Source organism: Phasianus colchicus, chromosome 4 (genome assembly GCF_987193195.1).
Source record: "Phasianus colchicus chromosome 4, bPhaCol1.hap1.1, whole genome shotgun sequence".
NCBI classification, from domain to species: domain Eukaryota; kingdom Metazoa; phylum Chordata; class Aves; order Galliformes; family Phasianidae; genus Phasianus; species Phasianus colchicus.
Window position 1 is genome coordinate 37605489 of NC_143439.1, and position 21987 is coordinate 37627475.

Below are 21987 nucleotides of genomic sequence, written 5' to 3' on the forward strand. Positions count from 1 at the left end.
CTTTTGCTGTGGAATACAGCTATTTCTTTGTCTAAAAATCAAACTAGAAGCCAGATATTTCTGTTCTCCCAGCTTCCAAGCTTACCAAGTCAAGGGGAAAGAAACAAACCTGAACATGTTTGAACAAGTGGTGGCATAAGCCATTCTGAGCAGACACATGCATGATGAAGGAACGAGGGACGTTTAGCATGAATAGCAGCCCAGGCTCACTGGAACCAATGAGCGCTGGCTTCCAACAGGAGCGTCCAGTTCAAACCCCGAATCACAGTCTATACATCCCCTCTGCACTGATACCCATATGGCCATCATAACATCCACTATTAGCTAAGGAAGCAGGTTTCCACCTCATTTCCCCCCCTCCCACCCCAAACAAGTGCAAGTGCAAACACTACTTAAATAATCAAGTTCTGATTAAACACTTTTTCAATTAGTTTGATTACTGAAGCACATTTCAAATTTAATTAAATGTGAGGTAGCAAATTTACAAAATAGGAATAATGTAACAGATAGGAAAGTTTTATAGAAGGGAGAGGGTGGAAGATAATTAAGTTCTTGTTTGAGGTAAAGAAAATATGTTTACATTTTGTAAAGGGAAGGAACTGAGTATCTGCCATCCTTTCCTGATATTTAAGCACCTCCAATAAAGGCTACTGGAAAATTCTCTATTTTTCTCTCCTGAATCTTGAGAAGCATGGGGGAATACAGAAGCCCTGATCATTACCCAAAATGAAGCAATTTCAGCAAATGTATAACAAATATATATTAAGCTCATATACCAAAAATGTTTGCACTTTTGTAAAGAAATGCCTCAAAAAGTAGTTAAATTAGAAAATGCCCAAGTGACATTGCATTAGGGTAGTTTCTTGAGAAACTGTCAACAGGATTTTCTGATGGATTTTTTTAAATGGTTTCTACTGAATACTCTGTGGCTCAGATATATATTTTCACTCTCTAATTTATGAATCCTAGGGATGAGTCACGTCTGGCAGAGATGATTTAGTGGTATGCAGAGGAGGGATAAATTCCACCAACAGACAGAAATCAAACCAACTTTCCTTTGAGTTTTAATGAGGGCTATAAGAATACCAGTCAGACCTTTCCAGGACCCAGCTAATGCAGAAGGCTGCTTGAATCTAGAGTTTGGGGTACTTATTCTTTGCATAAACACTTCAAAGCAAAGCTCATTAAAGGTAGCAGGAAAAGTCTCAGTGAACAGACTGGGTTTGAAATAAATCTACATAGGGCAACTCTTTCAAAAGGTTTCCATCTAGCTCCCCCTCTGAACAGTTTCATTCATTTGAAGACTTAAAACAATAACAAGAAGCTTCAGATGTATTTAAAAATTAGAAACACGCATACAATTTGGGATTGAAAATGGGATTTTACTGTGGCTATTAAGAGTTTTCTTTTACTGTTTCATACAAAAAAAAAAGCAATGAAAAATTCGAATAGGATACTTTCTCTCTTTTCTGGACTAAAGCTTGCAGTTCAATCAGTGCTATGTTATTATCATTAATGCTGTTTGTTTGACAATGCAACTGTGATTTGACAGTGACATCAAAAATCAGTTAACCACAAAATTCTAATTAGGACACAGGCAGTGTCAGCATTTTCATGCCAGCACTCAGAAAACAGCAAAACCACCATAATCAAATAGAAATAAGCAAGGGAAGAAAAAAAAACAAACATCATTTGGTCAAAAATACAAAAATGTTTTGTAAAAACTTCTTTTGTACCTAATTGTATCTTGATAGCAAAATTAAAACTTTCCTCCTAGGAATTACAGTTCTCATCTCTGCACTGTGATAGCACACATGCCTGTATTAGTTGCACCTAGAACACAAAACAGACATACACTGCTACTCAAGACACTTTCAAGTCAGTGACTAAAGAATTACCCACCAGAGTGCATTCCTACATTGCCTGGCAGCTTCCTTCCCAGCAATGAAAGCTTATTTCTGGTCATTTCTGATCTCATGCAAACTTTCCACATGAGAACACCGAAGTCCTTTGGAGGGTGTGCATCCTACAGAGAACACACAGCCAGCATTAGCCAGCAACATGCAAACACAGCATCCCAAGTCAAAGAGCACCAGAACCATTAGGAAATGCTTGTTTCAGCCTACTTGTTCTGATTTTTCTCTAGAGCATTAGACAAGAGAAATACCACAGCCTTAACATCTGAATCTAACACTACCCATGTACGTAGCATGATAGAAAATTTTCTGGTCTCAACCTTGTAGAAACCTGGTCCTTTACAAAAAAAAAAAAAAAAAAGACGACATTTGTACAGGTATAGAGCATTCCACAGCTTCAATAGGAAAACAAAGTCAGCTTAAAGTTTTGATTGCATGGTGCGTAACTTTTTTTTTTTTTTTTAATTTGTCATTGTTAGGATTATTTTTTGTGTTTTTCCTTTCTTAAGCAAACACAAATTTCTTTTTCTCCTTTCCTAACCCTTGCGAATTCCTTAGAAATATTTTGCAGTTCTTTCAAAGCACTGTTTTCTCAATGTTGACTTTATTGTTTCCTGAAATTATAAGAAATGCAAGGGAGATTTTATTTCAAAGAGTTCAACATTCCAGTCATTTTCAGACATATTTTTTAATATATATATATTAAACTGGATAACTAATGAGAATTAGAGTAACATACATATATTATCATATATATTATCATATATTATCATTAGTTATCCAGTTTAATTTCTCCTTAGGAAACTTTTTTTTTCCAGGATACCTTTTTAAATCCCTCTCCATCGTTGTTTGTCACCAGTTCTGCTGCCTTTTTTTTTTTTTTTTTTTTTTTTTTAATTGCTTCCCTTCAGATGTCTACCAACTATTCATGCACTTCTGTGCTTGGTCCAAAGTATACTGGTGTTAAATTCATCCTGCACTGAGGTAGTTCCTCCTCAAAGAGCTTTACTGTGATGCACTAGTTGGAGTAACATTTTTAAGACAGCTCACAGCTGCTTCTATCATAAGCTAACACGAACAAGCACAGAGAATGAATGCAGTGAGAAAGCTGGAGGAACAGAGTAAACCTACTTTGCTTCAAAATGCAGTCCATGAAGATTTATAATTAAAAAAATAATCTTCATAGTATGTTGTTCCCAAACTGAAATACTTTCAGCACCAGAAAAGCAGGTTTCTCACTAGAGAGCTTAAGGAACTCCATTGGAATTTAAATTTCTGGAGGTTTTTCCAGATCTGCATGTCAGCCTCAGAACTAAGTAGTTTAGTCCATGTTTTCTGACCATTACCCTTTTTCAGTCTCCTGAGAAATGCTGAGGCATATTTAAAGCCCACTCTTACAAATTGTTCTGTATATCACATCCACAGCAACCTGTATATCACATCGGCAGTATCGGCAAGGTCTTCAGTATCTTTTTTCTAGTTCATCTCCTTTACTCCCTTGCTTCACAGACAATAAAGTACAGTCATAAATGTTTAACAGCCAAGATAAGCTAATAAATACAGCCCTAAATATTATCACCATTACAAACAAGAACGAGAGTCATTTCTTCTAAAAATTCTCTTTAAACAGACAGCTTTTTATTAAGTCAGCAAGTAATGGCACAAGAGGCACCTCAGTCCAACACTAAAGCAAGAATAAGTATACTGGGCTTTGAAAAGCCTCAGCAAGACCAACTAGCTCAAATAGAAAGTCAGTTAATTGGATTTACTTGCCAGTCTGGTGCATATTGCTCTCATTATTTGTTGACCTTAAAAAGATGATGGATAAACCTTAATACCATCATCTCTTTTACCGCAGCATCCTTCCTAATTTCTGTTCACTTATAAACCTGCCTCAGATCCAAAGCCACCAACCCCACCTTAGAGATACCATCAAGTTAAGTTCAACAGAAGAAATAGCTATAGACCTTGCTGCATGCAAAGAAAGATTTGCACAAGATATGTACACAAGGCTACGTTCAAAAAGCAGAAAATATTTCAGAAAATGAAACAAAATGGGAACCTACAATCTTAAAGCTTTCCCATCTTTGTCCAGTCAACGTTGACTGCAATGAATGAAGATTTTATGCAGCCTAAACTAGAATATCCCTTAGAGAGATCGTTAAATTGAACATCTGTATCAAGGAGAAGATTATTTCTTGTATCTGGTGTCTTAATTCAGAAGATGCTCCTCTCTTCCTATTCTTTCTCAATATTTCTCCCTGGCATGGAGATTAAGTATACTGAGCTAACTTTTTTCTTATTATTGCAAGGAATTTAGTCCTCTGATGCTTCCTTTTTCACAGTTCCACTATAAACATAATTATAGATTTATATCTGCATTACCACAAAGTGCCCAGAGACGCAAGCATACTTTGCAAAAGTATGTTTTGTGCTCAAAATTAAAACAAAACACTGGCAACTGACAGACCAACCCAATTTTTAATGTTGAGAAAAGTAGAAGAAAAAGAGAAAGTTAAACACCTAATAAATTGAACATTTATTTTAAGCTCTAATTATCAATCAAACAACTCCAAGAAATTTTAACCTAAGATGAAAAGTATTGTATGAATTCAGGAAAATTAGCTTTTTTGTAGGTTGTTGAGAGAAAAATCAGACCTGTGATTGAAATGAAACTTTGAACTCAACTCAGGAGAAGCTGCAGACTGACCCTAAATAAGGCACATTATTCTAACTGCAAACGAAACATGATTGCACCACAGAAAGGCAAACTCTTCATAAGTGTCATGGGATGCTTTTAATTTTGATGGCCACTTAAATGCATTTACAGTGAGTGTTTAGAAGTGTTTAGAACTGCTCATTTCTAGTTTATTAGATCTAGATTCTACATTTCCCATGCGCTATACTTAGAATGCTTTGTTCTTGTTTCCTGCATTAACTCCTCACAAAAATAGATGAGAATCACACTATTGCTTCAGAATATTAGAACTAGATGCAAAGAGGGGTTAATTCTTATCTTCCACAAGAGATCTGGGAGTATCATTATGGAACATCTTGAGCATTAATAATATTTTTATTTGCTTTGTTTCACTGAGCATAGCTGCAGGAAGAATAAAAAATAACCTTGGGCTTCATAGAAAATACAGAGCGATCCATAAGTAATTTATAACTGTTCTAATAAGGGCCATGTGAATAGATAATCTCAGCATATTTCAGGAACAGAAGAAACAAAATCCTCCCCACTACAAAAAGGTCAATACTTGTTGAGCCATCATTAGCAGCCTACTGCATATGGGAGAGGGACATGCCTGTCCCTATTATTTTAATTACATTATGTTCTGTCTACCAACATAAAAGGGAGCTTTATTATTAACCAGCTATGTCAGAATTTGTTTTAATAGTTACAAACACATCAAATCAAGTTAATATATACAAATCTAGTCAGTTCTTATTCTTTGTACTGCAGCCCTCTGACCTGCATGGACAATGTAAAGACCAGTTTTAAGGTGTGTAAGTGGACCATGCAGTGAAGCACAGGAGTGACCAGATGCTTGTCCCAATTCTGAGGACCACGAGACTCCATCCCAGTAGCACGGAAGCCAAAGCCACCTATATGGGCAGTGTCACTGCGTGAAGCAGTCAGTAGCATTTCCCTGAAGATGTGAGCAGTATCTCTTCTTTATTCAGTTAAAGTGAATAAAGTATCACATGCACATTCAGAACTGCAAACACCTTCTGTCCTCCTCCTGCCACAGTCAAAAGTGAGGTTCAGTTTAACCAACGTGCATTAATACTAAAGGACAACATGCTGCAAAAGCGCCTCTACCTGCCACAGTCACCCCTTCCCCAACAGACATCTCTAGTAGCTAGAAGCCCTGTAAGCACTGATAATGTGATAAAAACACTATAATACAGACATCAAAGTTGAAACCACTTTTATCATTCAACTTCAGGTGTATGATTACATCCATTTCAACCCTGCTCAGACTTTTGAATCCTTTTTCTCCTTTAAAAATAATTCTTCCTTCATCCTACACTGTCATACCAGCTGGAAAGAGCTGGTATAGGAAAATATTATCCTATGGAAACTCAAGCCTTCAGCGGCATATTTAGAAACTAATTAGCTTGAAATTGAGAGCATAAAGAAAATGTTTCTAGGATAACACATGATCTTTCTTTCTCTTTTTCTTTTATGACATTTTCCTTCTTTATGACAGTTGATACTCCACACCATACGTTTGGGTACTTTATCAGAATTACTTCTCAGCAAGCTAGGTGATGGCAGAAATAGTAATAAATGGCTGTGTGTCAACAAGAGGGTTATTGGGAAAAAAAAGAAAAAGAATCTGTTGCCTTCAAGCACACACCATACAATCATTTATTAGTGTCAGGAGCAAACCTTTAAGGTAAGAATGAGCTGACTCAGAATTCTCTGATTATTGAAAATGAATCCTTAATAGAAGTAAATGGACAAGAACAAAATTTCCTTGCTCTCTTCGTCATTTAAAATTAATTGAAAAGTGGCTGATTTGAGAATATTATATCCTCTAGTGAACTGAAAATGTTGTATTTTTTTCCCTCTGAAACCAAGAGTAGAGAATTAAATTAACTCTGAGGTTTGTTTGCTTGTAGTAGGCCACCAAAATAGATTAATTAATCATCATTTATGAATACTCTATAACACGCAGCAGTCAGCTCTTCATAAAACTGCAAGAATAGCAACATGACAGTAGAACAGTTATAAAAACAAATGATAAATTTCTTGCATCTCCAATCTATATCAACTGACATGACATTTATCCCTCTGTAGTTTGAAAGAAAATATTCCAGTAAAAATACTGACTCAGTTTTTATAAGAGGACTCAGTTTAAACAGGATAATTTACAGTTGTTCCATGACTGTGTGCTACACAGGGTCCTGGACAGACATTTTCATAGGGAAATTCACTCTTGCTTAGAGATTTTTACCTTCCTCTACTTGGAGAGTATGATGTGTCATATTAATGATTACAGATTAATTCCATCATTCAAAATACAATTAGGAAAATATCTATTTAAACATCTACAGAGAGAAATTTCAGAGAAACAGTTATTTATGGGCATTTATCCAAACCAGTGATCACTGCGACCATTATTTACTATCAGCAGATAGATGAGCATATTCCTCCTGAAGTTCAGCTGTCTCAGAGGGTTATGTTTTAATGCACTGATCAGAAAGATAAACAGGGAAAGATGGCTGCAGATACAATAAAAAAAAAAAAAGCTCTGTTACTAGGTCAGGCTCTGAAAGTACTGAATCCAGCCATAGCTGATAGGGATGTTCGCATCTTTGCCCACTGTACTGACTTGTGATCTGGGGAATACTGACCTTTCTCCTCAGGTATTAAAGACACCATATGCTGAACTTATGGGTTATACACAATGCACTTTCAGTGCTCATATGAGTGTTTCTCTTCTTAGGGAGGCCAGCCTGTGAACCTAAAAATATCCACGGTTACTCAGGTAACAGTTTCATTCTGCCTAGCAATACTCTTCCCTAAAAACTGAGTAGTTTGGGAACACCTCCGGGGCATAGGATGACAAGATTTAACCCCAGGTCATCACAGAGAATATTTGATGGAGCATCCCCAGATGACATAGAGCGAATAAGTGGAAAGATCAGAGTCAAACGCATAGATTGGCCTGTGCAAAACACCAGGCTCAAACACAGTGCTCATAAATATTTATTACCTCTGTTATTAGTTACTTGGCAGGCTGGCCACTGCTGGCTCCTTTCATTGAATGCCATCCAGTTATTTACACAGATTCCTGAGTGGCAGTCTGCTCTTCTTATCCAAGAATCATAACCATGCAAGTATTACATGGGTAGAGCAAACAGTCTCTTAATTATATATCATATCCTTTGGGGTCTACATAACTGAGGTTTTACATTGCTTAAAATGTAAGCATTGCATTTAAATTTCTTCAAGGTAATGGAAGAGCAGTTTATTTCCATTAAAATAAAAAGCCAAATAGGAATAAATGTTCTGACTCTTTTCCACTCACACAAGTTAAGAAGCCCCATAAGATACTCTCCAAATTTCAGAAATAATTAGTTTCATTGCAAAGATATTAAATCTACACTAAAAAGCGATCCCTCCTGGATTGTCTGCAATATCTACATGCTACTAAAATATGTCATTATTTAATTAGCTATCAGGCATTTAAGACCAACCATACACAAACAAAAGGCAAAGCTGATCCCTTTGTAGAAATAAGGCTAAGCAGTGGGAAAACTTAGTAAGGGTAAAGTAAAAAAGCTTAACGGCTGGCACCCAGGCTGGAGTACTCACAGCTCTAGATTAAGCACTGAAGTTCATCTGAATGTATGATCTCCCCATACATGGGCATGCAAAGTTGCTCTAAATGTATTCATTAATATCAAATCCACCAATTAATTAAACCAGTGGCTCTTTAACACCACCAACAACCCTTGCCTGGATACGTGTTGTCCTCTGCAGCCCTGCTCCACATTGCAGAGCAGAATGCAGGTCATAAGGCTCTGTGCACAGTCCTTTTCACCAGGTAACACCAGTTGAGAAATAAAAGCATAGACTTCAGACAAAGGAGTAGACAGCAGCCCAGGGTTAGATGGCCCACTTCACTGTCTCCACAGAGTTGGGCAGAGCAGTCCCCCTCCACCTGCCCAAACAGAGGACTAATCAAGGCCCAACAAGTTGGCTAACACAAGACTTTCCTCTATCTGCAGTCTTTTCAGCCCATTCCACTTCATGAAGAACAAGGCTGACCCAATACTCCTTCCCTTCTTCCTTTATAATACAAAATAAGGGGATTATTTACAATTAAAGTTTTCAGCCCTCCACTCCAAGGCACTGGGAAGGACTCGGGCTAATGCTGACCCAGAATGGCCATTCACCTGCTGGCTCAGATCAACCCCTCTGCCACGACAATGCATCAGGAGAGAGCTGGAGCATTAGTAACAGTAAGGAAGGGCTATCCTTCTATCAGTGCAGTAATAGGGAAAACTTTACATTTTGCTGTAAATAAAGCCAGTCAACATAGGATGTAGCTAGGCATCCTTGATGCCAGGGAATATTCAAATAAATTGGCACAAAATAATTGAAGCTATACTGATTTTCATCTGCAGAGGATTATAAAGAAAAGAGATGACAGCCTCAACTAGCATTATGTTGTTGCTTGATAGGAGTTAAAGAACACACAAAGTACACAGGCAAGGAAATGAGAAATTGATATCTATCTCCTTAAACAAACTCTTTGATCATCTGTGAAATCTGAAGACTAAAACTGTCAGAGACTTTGGAGCTGTTTCTATAATGACACTTTCATTATTCCTTCAGAAAGTCTTGGTGTACAAATCTGACTTGAGACAATAGCCCACATCCTTTTTCATCTGGTTCATTTTTTAAATTTGAAGTTGGGTTTATTCTTGAGCCTAAACTGAATAGATTTTTCTTTCAGAGAGGAAGTTTATAGCTTAAGGAAACATTTTCAATAAGAAAACAGATGGCAACAAAGAAAACTCCCATATCATGAAGTTCACCTAAAAATGTAAATATTTTCTTATAACATAAGGATTTATTGCTCTAGACTTTTGCCAAGGCTTCACAGAGCCCACAGATGTAACTTGTAGGATCACATTTGCACAGATTTCATTGGACTTCAGCCACAATTAGATGTACTGCTGATCACTTATACAAGTGTGACAAATGAACAGAAAAAGAAATCCATTTACTTTTTCCACTCTAATACAGCTGCACTGATTGCATAAAGTCAAAAGCATTAAGGCTATTTCCCTCCCTCCATTTTTGGTGGGGCTTTTATTTTTTTTTTTTTAATTATTTTTTTTTTTAAAGGGCATACTGTCAGAGCCTGAAAAAGTAGTGAAAAAATAATGATAGGAGTTACAAAATAATGGAGTGGGACCACCTAACTAGATTCCTTCATCTAGGACCACAGGCATTGGGAGTATCAAAATATATATATAACACAGGAGATGATTGTTGTATTGAAATATGATCATGATTAATCTTTAAGTAAGAAATGAGACTCAGTAGATATTAGAAGATTAAAATAAGAAACAAGCATAGCAACTTTGCTTGCATAGGGAATAGAATAGGAAAGGACATGAATTTTCTGTTAATAATTTATGCAACCATCTCAACTAAATAATGGAAAAGTAGAAAGCTTTCTTGGGTAAAAAATAATTTTACTTTTTGAGTAGGGAATTTTAGAACAACATAGAAACACTACAGCATTTGTATAGTTCTACCAAAGCCACGTACTACCACTGAACAACAACAGCCTCCCTTCCTATCACTGAAAACACGTAGGGTGGAGTATAACCAGCTTAATAAATAGGGGCGTAGGAAATAAAGTGCCATTCAACATTTTTTTTTTCCCTTCAATGGGAAAAATGCTACTTCCCAAACACTGCTTTTGTTGCTTCCTTTAGAGATATCATATTCGGAAAATATTTGATTATCCTGTGAAGAATGCTAAAAGAAAGAGATGTGAAAAGGGGAAATAGAGTAGAAGGTTTTTTTAAAAAAACCTTCTAAGTGTGATTTTCAAGCATGTGGATGACTTTGCTTAGTAGCAGAAGGGCCATGAATATGAATAGTGCTGAATTCTAGAGAAACAATTTGTCATTATTAAAATTAGTGCTTTGTCAACACAGAAGTCTCAGTTCCAGCTTCCTTTCTGTGCTATTGCACAAACAGCTGCATTAAGGACCCAGCATTCTGGGATTCATTATCAGTGAATGGGGCTCTGGCTCATAAGGTACAAGAAAAGTCTACAATTCATAACAGGAGGCTGTCAGGATGTGAAATGCATTGAACACTTGAAATTGAAAGAGGTATTTCTGTGGTCAGCCTAGCATAGAGCTACTTCGTATTAGTAAATGGACACTTGACAGTTTTGCATTTCTCAGCCATGACATACCATTTATACATTCAGAAATACAACATGCTACCATCTAGATCCAATTATGAGAGCTTGCTCTTGGAGCAACTGCATAGCATTTTCCAAGCACAACAGAAAAAGACAGAAGAGCAAAATTCATTTTTTCTGGGAAACATTCATGCAAGAGGAACAGAGAAGGGCAGTAAACATTACCAACTTTCTACAAGAAAGAATGCTTGCACCACTCATTTCCCAATATGCACAGCATTGAACCTAGTTTATTTTACACAAATTCACTCCATCTTGCTAAATTTCATTTAAGAGGCACGTAAGCAAGAGGAAAAGCTGCTTAAGATCATGCAAAACAAGTTTTTCTTAGAGGAAGTTATCTGTGCAAGATCTATCTTGACCCCCGGGCTTCCCAGCAAAGGGGTAATACATCAGCAAAAGCAGGAGGAAGGAACCTAAGAGGAAAAATTGCTTCTACTTAGTACTGACTGTCTGTTAAGATGAGACAGAGCACATAATCTGTATAGAAGTTTTGTAAATTACTTTCATCACAAGAAGCATGGCTTTACGGATAGGCACTGTTTCAAGTATTTGCATAAAGAGACAGTGTGGCACTTTGGGACATAGTTCACTGGTCATGGTGGCAACGGATTGTTTGGACTAGATCTTTTCTTTGTGGTCTTTTCCAACCTTAATGATCCTATGGATACTTAATTACCAGTGTGCTGAAATATCAGGGAGTTTGGTTGGGGCACACTTTAGCTGGACACTGGAGCACTAACAGCCCATTTTCCAGGAATTTGTTCTAGATGTGGGCAAATTATTCTCAAGCAGAAAACAAACTTTATGATATTACTATGAAATAAAGATAGCAAGGACCTGAGTGGCTGTGGAACACAAGGCATCTGGGAAACACGCAGAAAGAAGCCTTGTTTAATATCAGCTCCTGTACAAACAGCACAGCTGCAGTCTTCAGTCAGGGTGAGGGATTTAAACCAGCTGAGGGCAGGACTCATCCTCACCCCCTAAAGGTGCAGATTTGAAGTGAAACATCAAACATTCCTGCACTCAAAGCTGCATGTTTAGGGTGAACAAAATCCTGTAGTAAACAAATGCATGCATGCTTCAGACAGCACTCAGAAAGCAACTGGGCTCTGCTTTAGGAAGCTGCTTTACTCTTTGACATTCAGGAAATTCACATTCCTGATGTCTCACATACTGAGGAATTTAAGTCCCTGAAAATGAAGCTAATGGGATTTTCATAGCTACCTGGATGTTATGAGCATGATGTGGATCACTCAGCCAGGAAAAAAAGTCCCAGTAGAGTTCTGCATCTTTTGCAAAATTCTCCTTTAAGCTGCATCTACACTGCAGGATCTACAGTGGTTCACAGTTCTCTTGGTTGATCTTCCCAGAAAGGCAAATATAATTTGCTGGCTTAGAGCAGACCAACATCCTAGTGCCCTCTAGAGACAGGTAAGCAGCTGTTGCTTAAAAACCTGCAGCCAGGAAAGCAGGCCAAAGGCATGAACTCTGCTGCAACCATTTCCTAGCAAGATACTGCAATTTTTCTGGCATTGCAGTAGTACAGAGTCACAACCAAAAGCCTGGAGACAAGCCTGAACACAGATGACATGACTGAGATCATCTGTATTTTTTCAGTATACCTGATGCTGTTTATAGCCAAAAACACACCTCAATTCCCATATCCAGGTATGCTACCGTGGACAGACTTTCCTGTGATGCTTTATTGTGGTGCTTGGCATAAGCTTCTTGTTGATTTTGAATTAAAAGGGTAAAGCTTCTAAATCTAATCATCTTTATACCCTTGCAGTATAAACTGGAAGATTTACCATATTATGTATTTGAATTGCTGGGTATTACCATGAGTTTGCATATTGCTAATAATTCATTAGCTTTACAAAATATTTCTCCTGGGCACTGTGACAACTATTCGCACTCTCATTCTGCATGTCACTAACCTAAGAAATTGTTAACATTAAAAAAAAATTCAACTAATGTGTATTACTCAGGTACATTGCAACATAGCTGTGAGTGCTTTTTGTTAAGACTACACTAAGTTTTGTGCTTATAAAAGTAATAAACATCCAGGTTATACATAAATAGGTACATGGGCTGTGCTTATGGACTAAGGGCATTAACTTGAAGTACAGAATGCAGTTTCTGTGCACTTCAAAGCACGAGTTTCTATATAATAATTTTGAAACGAGCTTCTCACCCTACTAGCTAATCCAGATATCACTTTACACTCCTTTCCCAAAGTGCTCCCCTAGAGGTCTGCACTCACACTGATTACCCATTGCTTGTGAGATGGTGCCTTTTTAATTAGCCTGGCCAGCTCTCCAAGGGAAGAAAAACGTGTTGTCACCTGACTGTGCTTGGAAATACAGCAGGAGCCGCCTGTTCCCTGCTGGAGCAGCCAGGAACTGCTTGAGAGCTGCTGACAGCTTCTTTGCTCTGGAGGAAAAGCTCGCATGCTCAGCTGTCGCAGGTCACGACAGTTCAGGTTTGTTAATAACAGACTACCCAAATATTATGACTTAGAAGCAGAGAAGCTGGTAAATAACCAGATGTAGATTCTGTTGGATCATGTCAGATGGCGATGTAAAACATTCTCAACAGTTCTGCGTGGTAATTTTTCTGCCATTAACTATTTTAGTTGAAGTTGATACTGATTTTAAATTACCCATTCCACTGCTCCCAAACGACAGAGGAGAACAAAGTAAAGCATCTATGCCTCAGTGAACCAGATGAAGTAAAACCTGCATCAACTGAATTAAAAGCACTACCAGAAGTAGAGAATCCACCAAAGGCACAGAAAAATGATCCACCAACTCTGCTTCTGCTTTCCCTTGAACCCCATCTGCTCCTCAAAGAGGTACTCAAAAGAATCTTCATTTATTGTTAGCATCCTTAACTGGGATTGTTTAGTTTGGAGAAGAGGAACTCAGGGGAGACCTTATTGCCCTCAACAAATAATTTAAAGGAGTCTCTTCTCCCAGTGAACAGTGACAAGACAGGAGGGAATAGGCACAAGTTGTGCTGAGGAAGCTCAGGTTGGATATTAGGAAGAATTTCTTCTGAGAAGGGGTGGTCAGGCACTGGAACAGACTGCCCAAGAAGGTGGTGGAGTCACCATAGCTGGAGGTGCTCAAGAAAATACATGTTGCACTGAGCAACATGCTCTAGAGCAGACACAGGCATGGGTTGACAGTTGGACTAGATGATCTTATTGGCCTTTCCAACATTAATGAACATTCTTCTTCGATCTCCCCTCCCAGTCTAACAGAATAAAAACTGATTTACCCACTAGAACTGCACATTAACTGCACAGTTAGTCTGAAAAAATTAGGATACTGTTGTCTTCAAACATCTTTCTTACAGAAAAGTTACAATCTACTTGAATTGTTAGCAGAGTAGGTGACAGAAAATAAGAGAAAAAAATTCTAACAAATGTAACATAGAATCATAGAATCACCAAGGTTGGAAAAGACTATCATCTCATCCAACCACCCACTTACCACCAATACTGCTCAGTAAACCACGTGTCCCCTAGTGCTACATCTATACAGTTCTTGAATACTTCCAGGGACAGTGATTCCACCACCTCCATAGACAGCCTATTCCAGTTTCCAGCTACTCTTTCAGGCAAGCTTTTTCCTAATATCCAACCTGAACCTCCCCTGGCACAACTTGATGCTGTTCCCTCTCATTCTATCAGTATTACCTGGGAGAAGATGCTGACAACCAACTCACCACAACTTCCTTACAAGGAGATCCTTACAGGGAGATGTAGAGAGCAATATGATCTCCAGTGAGCATCCTCTTCTCCAGAAGCAATCCCAGATCATAACTTCCATCCAGCCTGCAGCCTACATATCTCCCTTCATTCCCATTTAATACAGGTATAAATGGGATGCTCCTGGAAGATATGTGTGGGTCACCTTACACAGAGGGATCAGCACAGTTGTAGCAGTCCCAGCAACTGCTCTTGCCTCACTATTGGGTGGCAGCTCCAGCATCCCAGATGGAGCCAACTGGTCCTGCATCTATTTGAACAGCTACAGTATTGAACAACAAAAAGCAGACTAAAGATTGCATATTTTTACATATCTGCATAGAAGCTAAAGTTATTGTCATGAACCACCCTTAAAGTAGCTCCTGAGGAAGAGGACTGCATATTAACTCATTTCTCCCTAAATGGAGGACAGGTTTAAAAGCAATCTCATTGACTTTGAAATGCTGACCCCAGGTATTTGTTACTCAGATATATACAGAGAAATCCAGCCTCTCAAAATGAACCTGACAGCAGTCCTCTTCTTCAAAAGAGACAGTGCCCATCTTTCTGTTCAGCAGATATGGAGGTGGATCAAAGGTTATCTGGTTTCCCATTCCAAATCTTTCATTAGCCTCCCAATTAATTCTTTGCAAATCATACCGCCCCCTCCATGTCTCAATTTTTTCCACCAGCAAAATGTAAATCTCAGCATACCCTTTTCCTATGAAAGATTTTGAAAGCCATAGCTTTCAGCTAAAAAGCTGTAGAAATTTCTTATCTGCATACAATAAAATGAGAGATTAAAAAATAAAGGGGATGCTTCAATTAAAAGAAGGGCTCTGACTAAAGAGGAGGGAAAGTGATTTTGAGAAAGATGTATTGTGGAGCATGAGAGGTAGGCAGCAAGCAAGACCTAATCAGAGGGCGGATGGCAGAAAGAGGGAAAAAAAACTTTTTTGATTTAAACTTTCAGCATTCTCTCCCTTTCAGATCTCAAATTATTAGTGATCCCAGTTACAGGAGCAAAGGGAGAGGTGAACTGCCAAAGCTAAAGAGATATTGCATCGGTACAAACTACAGAACCATTTGAGCATTGCACTCCTATGTCTGTGCTCTAGCACAGCACAGAGGAAAACAACCAACAAAGAAATTCACAACCAATCCTGTCTCACATATCTTGGTGTCAATAGACTGTATGTCAATAGCAAGGGCTTGTACTCACTCTTCTCTGTACATTTGTCTGATACACATTGCTTATGCTAGTTTAACTCTAAGAGTAATGCCATGCAGCCAGGTCCTTTCCCAAAGCCCCCAGGAATCTGAAGTAGTTTATTGCCTTTATACTGCACTGCTGCACAAGCAGTATCATACCTCCCTCTGAAAAGCATTACCCCATAATGATGAAGTACTGGCTGCTGGTTGTTGTCAGCCTGTGTTGTATCTTGCTTTTTGTCACGGAGAGTGCAGAAACATGGTCTTTTCTCTTTTATTCCCCAGTTTTGCGCTAAGCACTATGAGAAGAGATATTAAGCAGTTTTCACTGGTTTCCTCACTCCTGCCCACAAGGCTGATTCCTTATCCCTCCTGTGTCGATCAAAACAGCACAGCAAAGCCAGCAAAGCAGTGCAACTGTGTTGTGCAGCACAGTACCAGCCCCAAGGCATACAGCAGCACTGTGCTTGCTCAGCACATTTCTCTGTGTTGACACATCAGCAGGAAAACACAGCTTTGTGTCCATCCACGCTCTAAATATGAACAGTTAATAACCATCCACATTTCTCTCAAAATATTTGGAAACGGATAGCAAAGAATCAGATATGGTTTCATCAGTGCACAATACATCACATTCACATCCTTCACTTCAAATAATATCAGTGGAACAAAAAAAAAATCAAGAGGTATCTAAGGTATCTTGCCACCATAAAAAGTGATACCAGGAACTTCTAGACCAGACAGAAGCCTAATGAAACTAAATAACTAAAATAAGCTGAAATCTATTTTCTAGGCATGCCATTACACACACACACACACAAAAATCTTGTCCAAATTCAAGTATAAATAGACAAAATAGCAATTATAGATTTATGTGCCTACATTATTTGCTGCAATAACATTAAATTGCTGCGATAATGTTTAATGCCATTTACAGACACTTTGACACTTAAAAAAAACCAAAAAACACTTAGAGACAAGATGATCTTCTCTATCAAGATTTCCTATCAGGGTTTGCCTTTTCATCACTTCTAAATAGTTTGTAGAAACACTTACCACATTTATAGAAACAGAAGTGTAAACCAGAAAGGACACACTTGTATGTTGTTTTGTTGCTGTTTTTGTCTACACTAGGGATAGGGAAGCAGGGGGGAAAGAGTCAGCAGACTGGAAATTCAAAAGCAAAGATACAGCACCTTGTTAAAAAGTTTCCTGGGTACAGCATAAGGGAAAGCATGAAGTCTGGTGCAATTTTATTGTTTGGCTTCATTAAATATTTTCAGTCATATGATACATAGGCATTGAACTCCATCAAATCAGGTGGAAGGAAAACCAATAATCCAATTTTTTCTCAAAGATGGCTCGGAACAGAATATAAGCAAAGGATAAGTTTCTTTGCATGGAGTAGAGCAAGCACTGTGCAAACGCACTGCAAACAGGCCATGAGGTTCTCTTAAGTTCCACTAACCTTCACCTTAGAGAAGTACTAAAATCCTCATAAATAATATAACACATTAATGGGTAGGTTTTAAACATTGTGGTCTGCCACTTAAAAAGCACAAGGGTAGCAGAGCACAGTGGTAGAAGTGAGAAGTATGTGGCTTGTTGTCCTGTGGTTATCTTGGAAGACAGAACAGCACACTGCACTATGGCCACAACTTATGAAGCCAAAGCTCAAGCTGACCTCAAACAATAGCAGCCCAATCCTTCTCTTCCATGCCCAGGTCATAAAAATATTACACAAACAATTCCTACCTTCAAGACAGAGACAGAAATCTCACTGACCTGAGCATCCCAGCTCTCCTACTACAGCTCTGAGAAGTAGTAGCTCTGAGAAGAGCTGTAGTATACCTATTCTCTCCCTTCTTATAGCCCACATGGGACTTCGTAAGCTCACACCCAATGCCACGAGCCTTCAGCTTTGCTATCAGTTCCCCTTCCTAATCATCCAAAAAGAGATTCACCTGACCTTAGGTATCTAGTAGTAAAGCAAACAGCTTGTTAACCAGGAGTCCCTACTGCTGGTAACTGATCTCTTCCAATTCAGGTGTTCCAGAACCTAAAAGGTCCCACAAGATGCATACACAGAGTTGCATTTTAGCCTAACGCAGGTAGCCTAAAAGGTTTAGCACGCTGGTCATTTCTCCTATCAGTCTTCAACCAAACACTCCCAAGGCTTTACAACCCAGCTCCATAACCCAAATGAGGCATAAAAAAGCTAGGAAATGGAGTGCTGAGCCTATACTCCTAAGTCCAGATCAACCTAAAAGCAAATGGTTTGTGAGCTGCAGAGCACATGTGAGCTGGCTGTATAAAGCAAGAACAGAACACATTGTCAGTGTGGTGGGAACCTGATCCTTTCACAAGCTAATGTTTGCTGCTCAGCATTGTTCTTTTTCTTCATTAAGGGTCTGGCTCAAGCCACGTTTCGCTTTTGGGCTTCAGGAATTCAGTGTAGCGTGAAGAAGTGCTCCCATTAAAGGTCATCCATAAATACGTCTCATATGGAGATATTCTAAGCTTCACATAAAGAAGGTCTTCATATGTAAGGAAACGTTGCCCTTGAATGAATTCTTCATCTGTTGCAGTTGTGATAGGTACACAAGACTTGAGGAAAAGTGAAATTCTTATGGACTCTGGATGTATTACCAGCTGACCACTGAGTACACAAAGCCAATGCTCTATTTTACCTTTCCCAAAATTCTTGCATTGAGTTAGGATGGCAAAATGCCATTTTTCCCCACCACCATATATTTTGAGGCTTGCTGTAAACTGTCATTATAATTCTAACTTTTACTTCACATTAAGGCCTACTTAAAGTATGATGTGGTTATGTATATATAGAAGGCTTATATATATATACACACACATATACACTAGTTATCAATATGATGCTCTTTCTCCATGACGGTGTAATTAAATTCTATTGTCACTGTGCACTGTATTGAGGCCAATGTACCGAGCAAAACAGTTAAGTAACAATACCCTGTTTGACAGCATCTTCAGAAAGCTAAATAATCACAATCTACAGATAAACTGGGCCTTCACACTGAAACTGAGTTTAATCACCTCATATAAAGAAAATACTGGGAAATATATTCTGCACATTATTCTTACAAAGTCTTCTCTTTATCCTTGGGAAATAAATGATGAGATCTACAAAGAAAATGTCTTCATGTGAAGGAGACCTATAAAAACACTGATAAACAGACAGAAGTTTTACTGCCTTTAAGAAGAAATCAATGGCACTGATATTTAGTTGAGATATTATAATCTATAAATGCTTGAAAGTTTTACATTTCAGAATTCTTTTATCTTTCTACAGCCACACCATTTAAAACAAACTGGCCAATCCAGTTGGAGGAGACAGTCTATTTGTCAGATTTTAGTGTTAGTGTTAGACTCAGTTTGAATGAGGCAGACAATTAGTCAGATTTTAGTGTTAGTCCTGCAAATGGCAGCTCTGAAATTAATGCTTTTCTCAAAAGCAACAGCTGGTGCTCCAGGAAGCTGGTGGTGGGCCCAGCCATGTGTATGACTTGAACTCATAGGCCCTGGTGTGGGGATGAGGAAGCAAGCAGGGGTTGTGCAAGAAAGAACTTTGATGCAGTTTGACAAAAGAAATCAAAATGGAAGAATAAAGAATCCCTGAACACATCTCCTGAGCAGAGACAGGTAGTCTTTGAGGTGATAGGGGGGATTTTGAAGACATGGAACATACGCAACTGTGTCTTGTATTGAAGCTGGTGGAGAGGTTGGGAAGGATTGACTTAACATTTTCCTCTTTGGTTGTTTTTGAGTGGCTGCGAGAGAGTTTTGCAAAGCCCTATACCTGCCCTTGCTCTGACTGAAAGTTTTCTCTGCTCTCCCAGATCAGCATCTTCATGACCCATTTGTCTAATTATGGGAATGACCGCCTGGGGCTGTACACCTTCTCAAACCTGGCCAACTTTGTGAAGAGCTCGACCAACCTGGAACTGCAGACACTGCCACCCATCCAGCTGGCACACAAATACTTTGAGCTTTTTCCTGAGCAGACAGACCCCCTTTGGCAGGTAATGTCTTGACCTTTCCCTGCCTCCAATTACATTGCTTGAATCTGTTCCTGTAAAAATAATAATAATAATAAAAAAGTAAAGTGCCTGCTTCAATTTAAAAAGTTATTTTTCAACTCACCTCAAATCAGGCATATTAAAAGCAACTACATGAGCAAAAGCTCCTTCCTTTGTTTATCTGCAGGTTTGCTGATGCATCACAATGTGTTAACTAGTTACAGGGCTCTACCAGCAAGATGAGTGCAGACAGCCCATAGCAAGAGCTACCCCAAGACAAACAGCACATGTCCATTGTGCCAATCAATGGAAGCAGCTACACGGATTTCATGCCACTTGAACCTCCTTCACTTGTTCAAAGAAACAAGAAGAAGGAAGGGACAGAGGGGTCAGTGCTGTAGAATGGGCTGCTGTTTTAGGAAAGGAAAAGGGTTTCCACACAGTCCACAAATGGCTGTTTTCTATCTCTGTTGCAAATGCACAATAGTGCTGCTTATAATCTCTACGCTGTAACTTCCCAATCATTGTTGTACATGTCTGGCTCTTCTCTTATTCAGAATACGATGTGCTACACTGCACTTTTAGCTATGTAGGCTTAAATCCAGAGTGACACCATTGAGATCCAAGCAGTTTTATCAAGCTTATGCTCATACAAAGGAGCAAAAAATCTTGCTATTATTTTTGGCCCAGATGCAAAAGAAGTATAAATCAACAATATTCCCACTGAGTTTAGTGGAGCTGCAGTGATTCACATTTAATGATTTTCTCCTTTAAATTTTGCTAACTTTTTTCACTAGCAAACTGTATCTTCTATTACCAGGCAATACTATGCAAAAGCAGGATCCATATGATAAGTCCTAACCTTTCTCTTGGGGTCTTTCGTCACACATTTTTATTTTGCATTCATGGGCAGTAAAAAGATAAGAAGATGAGTAATATCCCACATTTCTATTCTGCCTTCCTTTTGGGTTCTTATGTAAATTTAAAATTGGTACTAAGAGTACTATGTATCTGAAACCATTTCATCACCTTTGAAAGTAATGCCTCAAAGCTATTCAAACAGAGGTTTCCATTTTAACTTCAAATGAAAACTTGATTAAATCAATGGTTTAATATTTCTTTTCTTTTTCTTTTTCTTTTTTTTTTCTCTAATGACTGAACTTAATCCTCAGTCATGTAAAGCCATTATACACACATTTAATTTTTGTCAAAGGGACAACACACATGCTTGCCTAAATGCCCATAGGCTCTGAGCTGATGAAAAGCACTAGGCTGATGGAGAGAGGGAAACACAGTAGTCTTGCAAGGTGTGGATTTTGAAACCAATCTTTCCAGGTTTCACAGAGCTGTTCAGCTATCCTGATTTCACTGGGGCCCCTGTAAGGACCAGTCCTGAATGGTATCAAGGAACTTAGTCTCTGTATACCTGGAAACTCTGGTGCCCAGTACAGTGGACAGATTTCCAGGGGTACCTCAATATCTGTGAGGAATAAACTCTTATGCGGAAATATCACAGAATCATAGAATGAATCACGTTGGAAGGGACCTCAGAGACCATCTAGTTCCAATTCCCTCTGCCATGGGCAGGGCTGCCACCCACTAGATCAGGCTGGCTGGGGCCCTATTACAACCTGGCCTTGAGCGCCTTCAGGGATGGGGCATTCCATAGCGTCTCTGGGCAGCCTGTGACCACCTTCTGCATAAAGAATTTCCTCCTAACATCTAATCTAAATCTTCCCTTTTAGTATTGGAAAGCTCCCTTTAAGTACTGGAAGGCCACAATGAGGTCTCCCCAGAGCCTTTTCTTCTCTGGACTGAACTAGCCTTGTTCCCTCAAGCTTTTTTCATAGGACAGGTGCTCTAGTTCACTGACCACCTCTGTGGCCCTCCTCTGCACCCATTCCAACAGCTCCATGTCCTTTCTGTACTGGCAGCCACATGTCTGGACATAAGACTCCAGATGCGGCCTCACAAGAGCAGAATAGAGGGGGACAATTACCTCCCTTTCCCTTCTGACCGCCCCTCTGTTGATGCAGCCCAGAATACAGTTTGCCTTCTGGGCTGCAAGCATGCAT

The 21987-nt window shown here is 38.9% G+C and overlaps 1 protein-coding gene and 1 long non-coding RNA gene across 9 annotated transcripts in view; one reads left to right on the forward strand and one right to left on the reverse strand.

Moving 5' to 3' along the window:
* LOC116231250 (N-heparan sulfate sulfotransferase 4) overlaps nt 1-21987 on the forward strand; it is a 158138-nt gene that overhangs the window by 117957 nt on the left and 18194 nt on the right. For all 5 annotated transcript variants that reach the window (XR_016466082.1, XR_016466083.1, XR_016466084.1 and 2 more), the window contains exon 8: nt 19733-19915. Coding sequence is in view for 2 of the 5 variants with exons in the window: in XM_090139215.1 (XP_089995341.1) it covers nt 19733-19915 (183 nt within the window). In the remaining 3 variants the exon portion in view is untranslated. The remainder of the gene's footprint in view (nt 1-19732; nt 19916-21987) is intronic.
* Nucleotides 1353-18594, reverse strand: LOC149918192 (uncharacterized). 4 transcript variants are annotated; one of them, XR_016466438.1, is made up of 4 exons: nt 17616-18594; nt 7284-7393; nt 1919-2026; nt 1353-1833 (listed from the first exon to the last, which is right to left on the reverse strand). It is a non-coding gene; the product is annotated as an uncharacterized LOC149918192 (long non-coding RNA). The 4 variants fall into 4 exon arrangements; XR_016466436.1 differs by having other exon boundaries at nt 1353-2026; XR_016466437.1 differs by lacking the exons at nt 1353-1833; nt 1919-2026 and adding an exon at nt 5477-7151 and having other exon boundaries at nt 17646-18594.